General features: G+C 43.1%; 1 protein-coding gene across 4 annotated transcripts in view; it reads right to left on the reverse strand.

Annotated features, from left to right (window-relative positions):
- The window catches only part of CACNA2D2 (calcium voltage-gated channel auxiliary subunit alpha2delta 2), a 544,797-nt gene that overhangs the window by 232,707 nt on the left and 298,186 nt on the right, over nt 1-13,904 (reverse strand). For all 4 annotated transcript variants that reach the window (XM_079964404.1, XM_079964403.1, XM_079964402.1 and 1 more), the window contains one exon: nt 11,067-11,126. In XM_079964404.1, coding sequence (XP_079820530.1) covers nt 11,067-11,126 — 60 coding nt within the window. The remainder of the gene's footprint in view (nt 1-11,066; nt 11,127-13,904) is intronic.

Raw genomic sequence — 13,904 nt, forward strand, 5'->3', positions numbered from 1 at the left:
ACATCTAAGGTGCCTCTGAAGGGGGGGGGGGGAGGAAAGCACAGAATCTTATGTTGTCAAGGAAGCCCCCTTTATTTGGGAACACAGGAAGCCTCACCTGTACAATAGAGGATTTGTGCTGCCACTGCACTGAAACAATGAACATTCCAGATACAGATCTGCAATGTCACATATCCAGCCCACGGTCTCTGAGCCAGGGGCTGGGGCTGGGGCCAGGAGCAGAACTGGCAGAATGTACTGAGCAGGCAAGAACAGAAGACCAGGATCTCAGTATTTATATGTATTACTATTTCTCACAGCATCAAGCTTCAGGCAAGAGCTGTACAGTGGTATCTCGGGTTACAGATGCTTCAGGTTACAGATTCCACTAATCTGAAAGTAGTACCTTGGGTTAAGGACTTTACCTCAGGATGAGAACAGAAATTGTGCAGCAGCGGCAGCGGGAGGCCCCATTAGCTAAAGTGGTGCTTCAGGTTAAGAACAGTTTCAGGTTAAGAACGGACCTCCAGAACAAATTAAGTTCTTAACCAGAGGTACCACTTTATCTACAATGTTCTGCCTAGGCACTTTGAATAGCTCCAGAACACAGGCTAGCCTATCCGTTAAAGAAACCCCAAGTGCCACAGAAACATAGCATGACGTGGGCAAGCCCCAAGCCTCCTCTCAAGCTTGATGCTGGGATGGAGCCTGGGGGTTGCCCTCAGACCTTCCGAGGCCATTGGAGTGCCTCAAGTGTGCAGGATTTTAAACACCTTCTCTGTCCATCTGTGGACTTCTACACACCTCTATTTCCTCCTGAGGAGAGCCGGGCACATAGACTCTAACATAGGCTTCCTCAACCTTGGCCCTCCAGATGTTTTGAGACTACAATTCCCATCATCCCTGACCACTGGTCCTGCTAGCTAGGGATCATGGGAGTTGTAGGCCAAAAACATCTGGAGGGCCGAGGTTGAGGAAGCCTGTGCTAACACCTTGACTCAAACGCTTCTGCATTTCTACATCATCAGGACTCGGTGCAGCTTGGTTTTGAGAGACTGCTGCAAAATGACAAATCTAAAATGCTGCCTAAGCTACCAAGGCCAGAAGCACCAAGGTAAAATGTTGATGGAAATGATAACATCAATGGGGCATTAGCAAGGGAAAGGAGAAGAATAATGACCCAACAAGAGAAACAGCAGGAAACGTGTGTTTTTCAGGACAGTGTTATGAACTACATTGATTCTGAGCGGAGGCCATCCCTGTTCTTCCTCGTTGAGAAACAGCTTTAAGAACGGAGGCATAAAATCAAACCTTTTCTCATACCAGCAAGAGAACAGCTGTCACCAGCCCAAGGGAGAAGGCATGTGTCCAAATGAGAAAATAAGGCCCATGGGGGATGCTCCTTAGGAAGCATCTTGCCACTTGCTCACTATTAATACAACATGCCCTGCTGGCATGCAGCTATGGCTTATACAGAAAGATGCCCAGCCTTAGAGTTATAAGTTCCAGTTCCAAAAAACTCTGACTAGTTCTCTCTTGTCTGCTCTGTATGCAATTCTGGGAAAAGTAAGTCCTTGCAGTTCCAGTCCTACTAACGCTAGTTTGGAAATGTATGAAATGAAGATAAGCATAGGAATGTGTTGTGGGTTTGTCAATACCTTGGTTATAGAGCACAGGGTCCTTCTTGAGTGCAGGGCCATTCTTCTGACACAGAGCTTTCCAAACTGTGTGTCATGGCATTGCAGTGTGTCGTGCGAACGCTCCCCTTGCTCCTTCTGGGGCTGGAAAGGGGTTAGTTTAACCTCTGGCTTACTAATAAAACTAACAATTGCTGTGTTGCGAAATGATGCATGAGTAAAAAAGTGTGTCACCAACAGGAAAAGTTTAGAAAGCTCAATTCTAACATTTTCTCTTTATAGCTATATACACTAAAATTGGTGAGGTGTTTTGATACTGTAGCAAAGGCAGGTTTTTTTTTATTTAAAAACAATATTATAACAGTCAGTTTTAGCTATTTATACAGTTTCCTTTTTGTAACAAGACTGCTGTCCCTAACGCCATCTCCCTTTTCTCAGGACTTTGAACAAAAACAATTGTAGCCATGCCCCAAAGAAAGGATTGAATGTTTTAATTCTCTCCCTCTGTTCAGCAAAGGAACCAATACAGATATGCTTCAAGATAACCTGCATCCCTGTTCTTCAGCTAGGGAATGGAGATTAGCGGCGCTCTGCATCTTTACAGAAACGTATAGCAATAAAATAGAATAAAAACAAGAAAAAGGCTCTTCACCCCAGTCCTTTGCATTGGGAGCCACTAATAAAGATGTGAGGGAAACCAGTAAAAGTCAATACAGGATAATAAAAAGGATTTGCACTATACTCCCCAACATTTCACAGATGAAAACAGGGACACTTGTGTACATCTCACATCAAGGGCTCCCTGCTTGAGTGCCTGCACTCCACTGTCACACATATCCACTATTGCTGAAGGCTCTTTTCTCCCTGCTGTATGTTGCACTCATTTACTCTTTAACAGCCTGTCCCATATTAGCGTCTGAAGCAGCTGTGATAGTAAACAGAGTGCAATAGTTCGCTTTTTAAAAAAAATCTCCAGTAACTTGATGGAATATTTAATCTTACAATGGATCTCTGGCTGTCCTTGCTATAGAAGGCCCACAGGAACTCAAATGCATTCAGCAATACTTATTGTTTAGATAGGCAGCTAGGGGTTTTTTTTGGGGGGGGGGGAGAAGGATGGAAAGAAACTGCATACAGTCTGCTGCATATATACTGATTTTTCAAAAATATTTAAAAACACACAACTCTAAATGGTGTACAAAAGGCAAAATAGGGACAGAGATTTGGCAGGCAGGTGTAACAGAAAACAGGGGCTGCTGTTGAAAAGTATGCCAAAGGATCAATGTCTCAGCAAGTAACAGTCTGGAAAATTGTGGCATTTTCCACCAGTCATAGCTGGCATTTCTCTCCTGGCACACTGCATGGATAAGAGGGGTTGGCATGGTCCAGAGCAGAGAGGGAATGGAAGGAAGATCAAAGACAGCTAAAGGGAGAAGAGCTCGGGTTCTGTATGAGAAGGAAATATAGAGGAAAGACTTTTAGGAGGCCTCTCTTCTCTCCTTCTCCTCAGCCTTTTGAGATCTACTACATGGACACGGGTGGTGCTGTGGTCTAAACCACAGAGCCTAGGGCTTGCTGATCAGAAGGTCGGCGGTTCGAATCCCTGCAACGGGGTGAGCTCCCATTGCTAGGTCCCTGCTCCTGCCCACCTAGCAGTTCGAAAGCATGTCAAAGTGCAAGTAGATAAATAGGTACCACTCTGGTGGGAAGGTAAACGGTGTTTCCGTGCGCTGCTCTGGTTTCGCCAGAAGTGGCTTAGTCATGCTGGCCACATGACCCGGAAGCTGTACACCGGCTCCCTCGGCTAGTAAAGCGAGATGAGCGCCGCTACCCCAGAGTCGTCCGTGATGGGACCTAATGGTCAGGGGTCCCTTTACACTTTACATTTAAGGTGATACTGCTTAAGACTCCATCCTCCATCATTATAGCAGGAGGTTCTCAGTGGTGGCCCCAGCAATGCAAAACTCACTACAAAGTCATTCCTCACTGTTCATTCTGAGTCCAAGTTTTTACATAACATTGTAAATATTTCTTACTATGAACTCAGTGATGTTTAATGACTGACGGTTGTTATTTTCAGTTTTGCACTCCCTCTTTCCAGATGCTGCTAAATGTTCTGGAGTCGCTGTTTGTTGGTTTTTTATTTATTTTGCAATTTTATTGTTTAATTCTTTATGATTTTTTGTTGTAAGACAACCTGATTTTTTATTTTTTAATGAGCTGGATATAAATGTTTATAGCAACCACAAAAGCCGTTGATTCTCCAGGTGCAACTGGTGATGATAACGATGAAATGCTTGCTTATTGATCTGCATGGCCTGTAGAGAAGAGCAAACCCCTTTTCCCTGGACTGGTGGTGAAATGAGTCTGCCGGACAATGACTCAGGGAGCACAGTCAGAGGACGGATTTTGTAGCCATCATCCAAATGTTGCTTTCCGGTACCAGAGGAAATTTTCTTTCACTGCTGCTTATCTGTAATTCTGCAGAATCAGCACCATCTCCTGCTAATCAGGGTAGGCAGCTCGTAGGACACACTCAGAGGAGCAAAGGGACCACAGGATGTGCTAGCAGCAGAGAGCAGCTGCAGCGGCAGCAACTGCAGTAAGAGGATTTTAAAATCATTTAGGGTTTTTTCTTTTTAAGTTGGAATGAGGAGTATTTAGAGTGGGCTGGGGAAGAAGGAAGATTAAGGGAATCAATGGTGCAGTTAGAGAAGAGAAAGAGATCCTCGAGAAGAGAAAGAGATCCACGAGAATCTCTCTTTCCTGTTTATTTTCTCTTGCTCTTTTATTTTCTGTTTTGCCCATAGGTCTGCTACAATGGAGAGGAGCCACATGCATTGCAGTTAACCCCATATTTACTTTGCCAGTGATAGGCTTGGGCTCAATGAATCCATTGATGCCAAAAGAACATCACCAGGATTTACTGAAACAGAAGGACAAAAGGAGCACAAAGCCCCTGAAATGGAGAGTAGGCTCAAAGGCAGAGCGGTCTCTGTTTACCTGCAGCTACTTACCTGCAGCTTCCCCCATTTATAGACAAAAATAAAATAAAATGGGGAAAATGGAGGTTAAGTCTGGGGAAGATGCTTTCAGCTCGATCACCTTCCAAAATGCACCAGGAGTGGGTACACAAGCTCTCAGGGCAAAGGTGGGAAATCAGGGTTGCAAAGATATTGAAATTACCCTCACTCTTCCAAACAAACTTTGGTCAACTGCTTGGGCTCCTGTTTGGCCCCCATTTTCAAAGACAAGTGGATTCCCTTACTTTCTTTTTCCTGTATCTTATAGGGGTCAGGTGCTATTTCCTTGTAAATTTCCTAAGCTCCCAATTATTTTGAGGAAGAATAAGGAAGGAAAAGCGAGAGAGAGAGAAAGAGAGAAAAATAGATTGGAAGTAGTGCAGGAGATGAATTAACCAGGCATAGCAGAGATGATGAAGGAGAGCGGGAGTAGAGTCTTTAAGCTCTTCTTTATACTGGGGGTTCTGAATGCCTGAGATAACAGAGATGAAATATGATTTGCTAATGTTTGCATGATGGCACAATGCCCCATGGGTCACAAACAACAGGCAAGAAAACATCTATGGCTTTTTTGGGGAGGGGGGAAGGAAGTCACATACAGAGGCCTTTGCATTGTTCACTAAGGTCAGCGCTTCTTGCTGTCACCAGCCCAGGAGGAAGGTTATGTTCCTGCCAATGGCAGATAACAACAGTCAGCATGGTGTCACCCCACAAAGACGGCTTTTGTTCACTCCCACAGCAAGTGTGCCCCCAACCCCGCAGCAGTAGCCTGTGACACTTTGATTAGACTCTGCTGCACACAGACCGTGGGGTCTCAAAATCTTTCAAATTATTCCTGTGCCAGGTACATAAACTAACTTCATAGCAGTGAGACTGCTTTGAGCAGAAGATTTGCACATTCATGCGAAAGCTGTATGATAATCTAGCCTGCCTTGTGTATGTCAAGATATTAATTAAGACTCTTGAATCAATTATATGACTAATGATTAGATTACAATTTGATAGAAATGTTCATTCCTGATTTATCTATCTATCTTCTTTTCTAGGTAGGCCTGGTGCAATTGTTAATCAATTTGACTGTTTACAAGTTTATGTCATATTTCTAGTACCAATCTATTAAGATGCAAATCCCATACCTTGAATCTACCCTTCCTGTTTAAAAAGCCATGCAAAATCCTTAATAGCTCTTGGAGAAATTGAGGAGGAGGAACTTGTGCTGCTACATGCTGAAATATTTGTGGAACTCCCAAGAATATGGAATTGTAAATTCTATTTAAACTTTACACAAATCTCAGAATCATTCAGGCTTTTGTTTCTTGTACTGTGCGGTTTTATAATTATTATTTTGACTGGCAGCTTTTCCCTTCTGGATAAGTGCCGCGTTTGCATTGCCCTGAAGATCCAAAGTCTATATAGCAGTGATTATAATCCACAGAAATGGAAGTTTGTAGCTGACTAATATGGAACATCCTTCGGGTCGCTACATCAAAGAAAACACCAGGCAAGGGCAGGCTGGCATCTAAGCCACTCAGCATGGTCGCAAGTGGATAAAGAGAGAATACAGATACATTTAAAATCTATTTGCTATGCTGTTCCAAATATTTTACCAGACAGGTGCCCATTACAAGTGCCAAACTGCAAAGCTGAAAATCCTTCTTTGATGCTGATGTTGTCAAGAGGGGCTAGGCTCCAAGGCACCCAAATCAAGGGACAGGTCAAGGTGGAGCATGCTAACCTCAGTGCTGTGGGGGCTCATCTGTCTTTCCTGGAACAATAACTTTAGCTGCTCACTTCATGTCTGCTTGCATGAGTCAGCCATTGCCTGCTAGTCTTGCTGTTTTGAAATGCAGAAAAGCATAGAGGCTGCCCTCTGGCTCCCTGTGCTTGTGCTCCAGTGATGTTAATAATATCTTGATGGGAGTGGAGATGCTCCTATGGGAATCAGGCTCAGAACTAGCAATTTGGAGTTGTCAGTGAGGCGACCTTGAAGCCCAGAGATATTGTCTGCCTTCCAAGGAGAAAACGGGCATCTGAGGGCATTTCTCTTGTAAACCGAAACAATAAAACCCACTTGGTTGTGAGCTTTGGTTTAAGGAAATGGAAGCTGTAGTGATGAAAGCATAACCCAAGTGGAAACAATCGTGCTCTATTCTTGCTACAGGCAGAAGAGGCTCAAGGCCACCTTTGCTCCTAATATATCCTAGTTAAGTCAGCTATAGTTGCCATGGTATGCACACTGCTACATACAGCGGAGGGGGAGAGGGAGGAAGAAACTATGGTGTCTGTCGTAACACTGGGTTACTTAAGAGCATATGAAAAGCCCCGGTGGATCATACCAAAGGTTTACCTAGTCTACCACTCTTTTTCCAAAGTGGCCAACCAGATGCTCATGTGAAGCCCACCAGTAGGATATCAGTACAATAGCATTATTTTGATTATGTTCTCCAGCAACTGGCATTCAGAAGCCTATTGACTCTGAACCCAAAGCTGCACCCATCATGACTGGCAGCCATCAACAGCCTTATCCTCCATGGGTTTGTCAAATCCTCTTTTAAGGATCCAACCTTACCACCTACCATCCAAGTAGGTGGTAATCATTGCATATTATGATATCAAAGCCCACAGTTTAACTATGCACCGTGTTAAGTACTACATTCTTTTGTCTTTCCTGAATTAATGACCCTTAAGTTTCATAAGTACTACATTCTTTTGTCTTTCCTGAATTAATGACCCTTAGGTTTCATAAGTTGACCCTGGGTTCTTCCCATGTATGTTCTCCACACAATGCCTAATTTTAGAAACTGGGGAGAATATTCTGGCATGAACCAAAGATTTTACAAAAGATTTTACCAAAGAGTGGGCTTGGTTGGGTGCATAGGCCAGAGGTTTCTCATTCTCAACATAGCTTTTGGAAATAGTGCCACCAAAGTTAGCGAAAGTTAAATAAATTAAACCTACTCAGTTTTGAATAGTGACATAGAATCTCTTACATTAGGGTTATAACAAATCTGAAGGATACCTGAATAGAAAAAAGTGAATTTCACACCTACTCTTCATAGGCATCTTATCCCATGTCTGATTGAATGAGAAGAAGCAGGTATTTTAAGTATTCCTCATTGTGAGGCATGGATCTATTTTTAAAAGCTGCTTCCCTTACAGATACCATTAAAGATTGCAGAGGAAGAGGTGATGGGTGGGATGCAATTCCTATAAAGAGCCAGCTAATTTTTCAAAGCCTAGAATCTGGAAGCCAGTTTGCTTTAGCAGCACTTGTTATGGACATTTTGTATATTTCAATAGTTCATACTAACAGTAAAATTACCCAACACGGGGAAATAACTTGTGAAGCAGAGCAATTTGTGCCTTTAGCATGCCAGCAAAACACTGAATAAATCCAGGCTTATGAAACAAAATGCAGAGAAGTCAAACACATGGGTAGCAAACCTTGCCTACCACAAACTGCTGTTATTGCTAGACATGTTAAAGTTGCAGGATTATGTTGATAAAGTGTGCAGTGGTGTAAGAGTCACCATGCCCATGTCACTGGTGCAACCACCTTCCACTCAGTGCTTATAAGGGCAATGGAAGAACTATTTTGAGTGCTGGGAAAACACAGGACAGAAGCACATTTTTTTTCAGGAAAGGCCCTTGGATCCTGTGCATGAATGACCAACCACTTTATATTTCTCATACGAAATGAACCTCTTCCCTTCCCTAAATAGGTTTTAGCTTCTGATTTATTGAGAAGTCAAGGCTTACTTATTAAGGCAGCCTCTATAGTAGGAATGGGGAATTTCTGGCTTGTGGGCCTAATTAGGTCCACCAGTCCTCTGCTTTTGGACTGCCAGGCCATTTTTAGTCAAGCCACGCCTTCCTGTCCTCCACCTGACATCACACATGACATCAGGTGAGGGGAAGGTAAAGTCATGGATGGGCCAAAGAGGGGTTTTGCAAGGCTATTCAGAATCCTGACTATCTGCTGATTGTTTGGGCTTCAAAGCTCAGTGCAGGGTTCTACGAATACCCAGAATCATGAGTATGTTCACAAGTTCTTTGGGGTCCTTCCAGGTTCCATTCCTGCCTGACTTCCCTGTTTTCCACATATGTACACTCCATATTTTCCCATTCACCACAGGCCCTAATGTCCTTGCCTTCTTCTTTCCTCCTTCCTCCTTCCTTAATAGAAATTTCCATTGTGCCACAAGAGGTCTCAGTGGGTTGCACATTGCCATTCAGTGTGTGTTTCACCCCTTTGTCTTTTCACAAATGATGCTCTGGTTGACTCTCAGGTCTCGAACTCACTCAGGTGTAAAGTTATAACCACAGACTTTAGCAGTGCTCAGAGTGCTTGCCCTTTGATCCTTTAAAGAAGTAAAAGGAATGTCAAGTTACCTCTATAAAAAATAATCTATCTCACTGGTGCAAGCAGAATGGCAAGCTGTGCAACGTGCCCTTTGCTGTGGGAGAACTATTGTTTTGGCAAGGGGGTGGGACTCAGCATCTCAATGTTGTTGTTGTTTTTAGTGAACTTCACTGCAGGGAGCTTTTTGCTCCCCACAACCACCATCTCATTCTTCTAAATAAGTTTATCACAATATGGATTCCTTTTATTAAGAGACAGCAAAAGGAAAAGCATTATATCCTTTCACAGATAGCAGGTTTGGATGTTGATTCTGGTGACAAAGGTGCTCATTTATATTAGGAGAGGAAGCTGAAAAAGAAAGTGGAAAGGGATCCCAAGCTTTATCAAGCCTAACCTCCTTAAGGCTCTCTCATCGCCTGTCCCACCAGATTACCCTACATATTCTGCATAACACTGTGCTATAAGCAGAGAAGAATGAAGACGGTGTCTAGTGGGGACACTCTGATGCCCCCCGAAGCGGAGAACTGCTCTCCTGTAGCATCTATCAGCTAGAATATGAAATGAGACAGAAGAAGAAGAAGAAGAAGAAGAAGAAGAAGAAGAAGAAGAAGAAGAGGAGGAGGAGGAGGAGTTTGGATTTGATATCCCACTTTATCACTACCCGAAGGAGTCTCAAAGCGGCTAACATTCTCCTTTCTCTTCCTCGCCCACAACAAACATTCTGTGAGGTGAGGGGGGCTGAGAGACTTCAAAGAAGTGTGACTGGCCCAAGGTCACCCAGCAGCTGCATGTGGAGGAGCGGAGACGCAAATCCGGGTCACCAGATTATGAGTCTACCGCTCTTAACCACTACACCACACTGGCTCTTTAAGAAACTTATTTGCCCCAATGCTGTCTCTGAAAGGAAGGGAGTTTTCCCTCTCTTTTGTCTTCCTGTAACAATTTAAATGCATTTCCGAGCAGAATGCCACGATTTCTTGCTGAGCTTTAGCGCCGCCATAATTACAAAGTCAAATGCAATCATTAAAACAGCAACATTTGCTTGTCACCATCTTAGATTGCTCTTCACCTCCTCCTGAACAAACTCCAACTGGAATGAGTTGCATCAAATATTATTAAAATGTGAATGCCATTGTATTCTTATATGCGAGAACCCAACCGCCCTGCCCCCCACAACTGGACTGAGCAAACCCTTGCCTGTAGGGCCACCTCTTAGCACATCATGCCTCTTGCGCTATTAAGATGGCACGTTCATAACAGAGCTCTCCACAGCAACTCAAAAACAAAGCTTTTAACTGTTAGTTTTACCTCCATCTCCTGCTGTCTGCCTCGTCTTATTACCTGCACATGCAGATAGAGGCGATACTAAAAGTGAGCTCAAAATGACTGAATTCACTTTCATTTTGGCTGGCCAGCACAGGGATACTAACAAGCAAATAGCAGGGCACCTGTAAATACAGAGCTTTCTGGAAAACCAAGGAGCTGGAAAGGAGAAGGAGTGATGGGGCAGAGGAAGAAAAAGGAAGTGGAAAATAGAGAGAATGAAGACACAATGGCTTTGTGAAGTATTCTGAGAATGAGAAGCAGAGGGGAAAAGATTTATTTTAAGGACCTCATTGTATTCAAGAATTTATTTTAATTTGGTCACTTCATATTTATATTGACCTACAATGAATTTCAAAAGGAGCAAGCACATTGATAGAGCCACACCCACCTCTAAAGTGCCTGAAATGTAATACAAACCCTGCTGTAAACATAGTGAGAGAAGACCTGTGAACTGCAGAGCAGCAGCTGGAATGTGAAGGCCTTTCTTTTACCAGACATATGTATTTATAGAAGCGCTTACATCAGTTGTGCTTATTTTGTGTTGGACACACAAACAAACACCCGTTGCATCTGTGTTTCAAAAAAGTTCACTTGACAGCACATGTAACACTGAAGTGTGTGTGTGTGTGTGTGTGTGTGTGTGTGTGTGACAGACAAAGAGACAGGCAGGGTGTATGGTGTGGTGTGTGTGTGTGTTCAATCCTTGATATGATTAGAGGCCACAAAAAAGAGGTTTACCTTGATGTTGTCTTGCCAACGATGGGCTTTCTGAAATTTCTCAGCTGCATCAGCCAGTCTCTGAAAATGGAAAAGAGCGAGGGTAAGTCCACAGAGAGGTAATGTGAACTGCAATAATGAAAGAGGAGTTATTTTAAAGCTGTTCTAGCACATATGGAACCAGCTACACCATTCCTGGGGCTTACAAGGTAACAAAGCATTTTCAGCACCCTTACTAAAGCCGTTCTTGTTATGAAAAGAGATTAATTAAAGGTTTATGGGTTCCCATGACCATCTTCTGTATGCAAATCTGATCTTGTTTAATTAAAGGAGCAAACCTGTGAGAAGCCTTGTGCTTCAAAGTCTTTTATGAGATGAATTTACTTTCCTTCATAAGGGAGGTTGGCTTCCATTGGCATTTGTGGGCAAAAATGGGCTGCAATCTGTGATGATGTTGAAGTTAGGGCAAAATCTATCCTCTGTCCCTAATGCGAGAGCTGCTCATGGGATCTAGGATTTGCCTTCACCTCAGTAATGCCTGCAATGGAAGCAACTTCATTTCTCCCACATTTAAGTTAATTTGGTTAGTTAGTTAATTGAATCCATGCATCGCTTCCCACCACCAAGAAGGTCTGAGTGACTCACAAAAGATAAAATGCAGGGGGTGGGATACAATCTATAGCATAATTCAACCTGCCTGTAGTTTAGGAATGACCCTAATTTGCTCCTATCTCAAATGTGTTCTTGCCTATAGAAGTCAATGCAAACCATTTCATTCCCTGGGAGAAACAGAGTATTAGTCAAGTCAGGTTTCTGCAAACACTATACTTCAAGTGGTTCAGAACAGATACATTAACAATAGTAATCCTATCCAGGCATTTATTCACACACACGGGGCTGGGTTCAAGTAGCCGATTCTGTTATTGGAAGGTAGCACAATGACTCCTATTGGCACTGCAAAGCTTTCCTTTCACTCTCCCCCCTGATTTCCCTTCCAGGGGGTTGGGCAGGGGAAGCCCCAGAACTGTGCCTGGGAGCCAGGTTCTGCTTGCATGCTTCTCACAGGCATCGGTGAGAATGAGATGCTGGATTAGATAGGTCTGGTCAAGCAAGCTCTTTTTACATTCTCATGAGGTTGCTCCATCAGGGAAGCAGAAACACCTCTGCCCAGCTGCCAGACACTGACTGCTGGTGAAAGTGAAATCAAAACCACCAGAATGCCTATATTACGCAAATCCACTTGAAAAAACACGTGAACGTAATAGGCTGTATAATAGCAATTGTAACGTTATTTACTAGAAACTACTTCTCAAAATTAGATACAGCTTCTCATAACTTCAAAATCAACATCGTAACATAACCTATTAAAATGTAGCTTATTCAGTTAACCACCAAATCCAGTATGTACAAAATGCAATTCCTATTTTGTCAGTCCCGTAGTACATTCATTTCTAATTTCTTCATCTCCTCTTGTATTTTTCTATCTGACCTATTCCTTAGAAGAGTACCATGAAATAGTCTTGTAAGTGTCTAATGAGGATGATAAGGTTGGTAGACATAAGAAACTGGCACTGGTAGATGCTAGCACAGGTAGACAAAGACAAGGATTCCTGGATATTCCCGTTTTGCCCCAACTGAGAATCTATCATGAATAAGATCCATGTAGCTGTTATATACAGTAACGAACCATGCACAGCTGATGAAGCCCATTGGGACGAAACATCCTCATTAGACATTTATCAGACTATTTCATGGTACTCTTCTAAGGAATAGGTCAGATAGGAAAATACAAGAGGAGATGAATTAGAAATGAATACTACAGGACTGACAAAACAGGAATCACATTTTGTACATACTGGACTTGGTGGTTAACTGAATAAGCTGGTGAAAGTGGGCATGTGAAGGTATGAGTGGGGCTAGCCAGCAAGGTATCAAACCATACTCACACATTGTTTTCATGAGTGAAAAAGGAATGCAGAATAGGGCTAATATTATTCCCAGGAATGTACTGCAAATGTGCACCATCTAGAGGAAGAGAAGCTAAACCATACCAGATGTTCTTTGTTTCCAAGAGGTACATTATTGAGCTGATACCTGTTGGTCTAATTCTGATGTGCACATTTGTCTCCAAAGTGACCTGCTGATGTGACCGTTTCTTAGCAGCAGCATCAAACAGTATTCCAGCCTAAGTAGGGGGGCAGGAGGTTCTCTGATCTGCCAGGCTGCCAACTTGAGGTTGGTGGCAGCAAAGACAAGCGACATGTGGCTCACTCACCAGTTGCAAGCAATGATCAGAGGGAAGGCCTGTACCTCCTTAGTTTATAATGAAGCATGGTGGAATATACCCACACGTACCATGGGTGTGTTCACATGTAACACTACAATAGAGCTATATGCTGTATAGGGCTGTTGAAAATCTCTACACTATTTTTGAAGAAAATGAGTGGTGGTGGTGGTGGTGAAGCATTTAACCAATTTTAACCATGGGGAAGGTGAAATTTTCCAACAAGTTTCTTGGGAGTGGGCTTATCATTAGTATTGGCAGTAGCAGCCCCCCCCCGCAAGGGTTTTGTGTTTTTTTGGCTGCTTCTGTAAATGGCAGAAGCAGTAACTGTATTGGCCTCTGTTCTGCATTCCCCACTACGCTTTAAGTCTAATGCTCTTCTAGGACACTGTGCTGCATTTCAGAAAGCAAGGAATGGCAGTAGGTGGCGAAAATTTTGCCAAGTGGAATTCTTCTTCTGGTAGGGTTTTAAAAAAGAAAGGATTTTGGGGGAGTGGGGAGACGTATCCAGAGAAACTTCACAGCTTAGGTTATCTAAGCATAGGCTACTTGACCAGCGTTTAGTTCTGCTTTCA

The sequence above is a fragment of the Podarcis cretensis genome (assembly GCF_951804945.1).
Source record: "Podarcis cretensis genome assembly, chromosome: 2".
In the NCBI taxonomy this organism is placed as follows: Eukaryota; Metazoa; Chordata; class Lepidosauria; order Squamata; family Lacertidae; genus Podarcis; species Podarcis cretensis.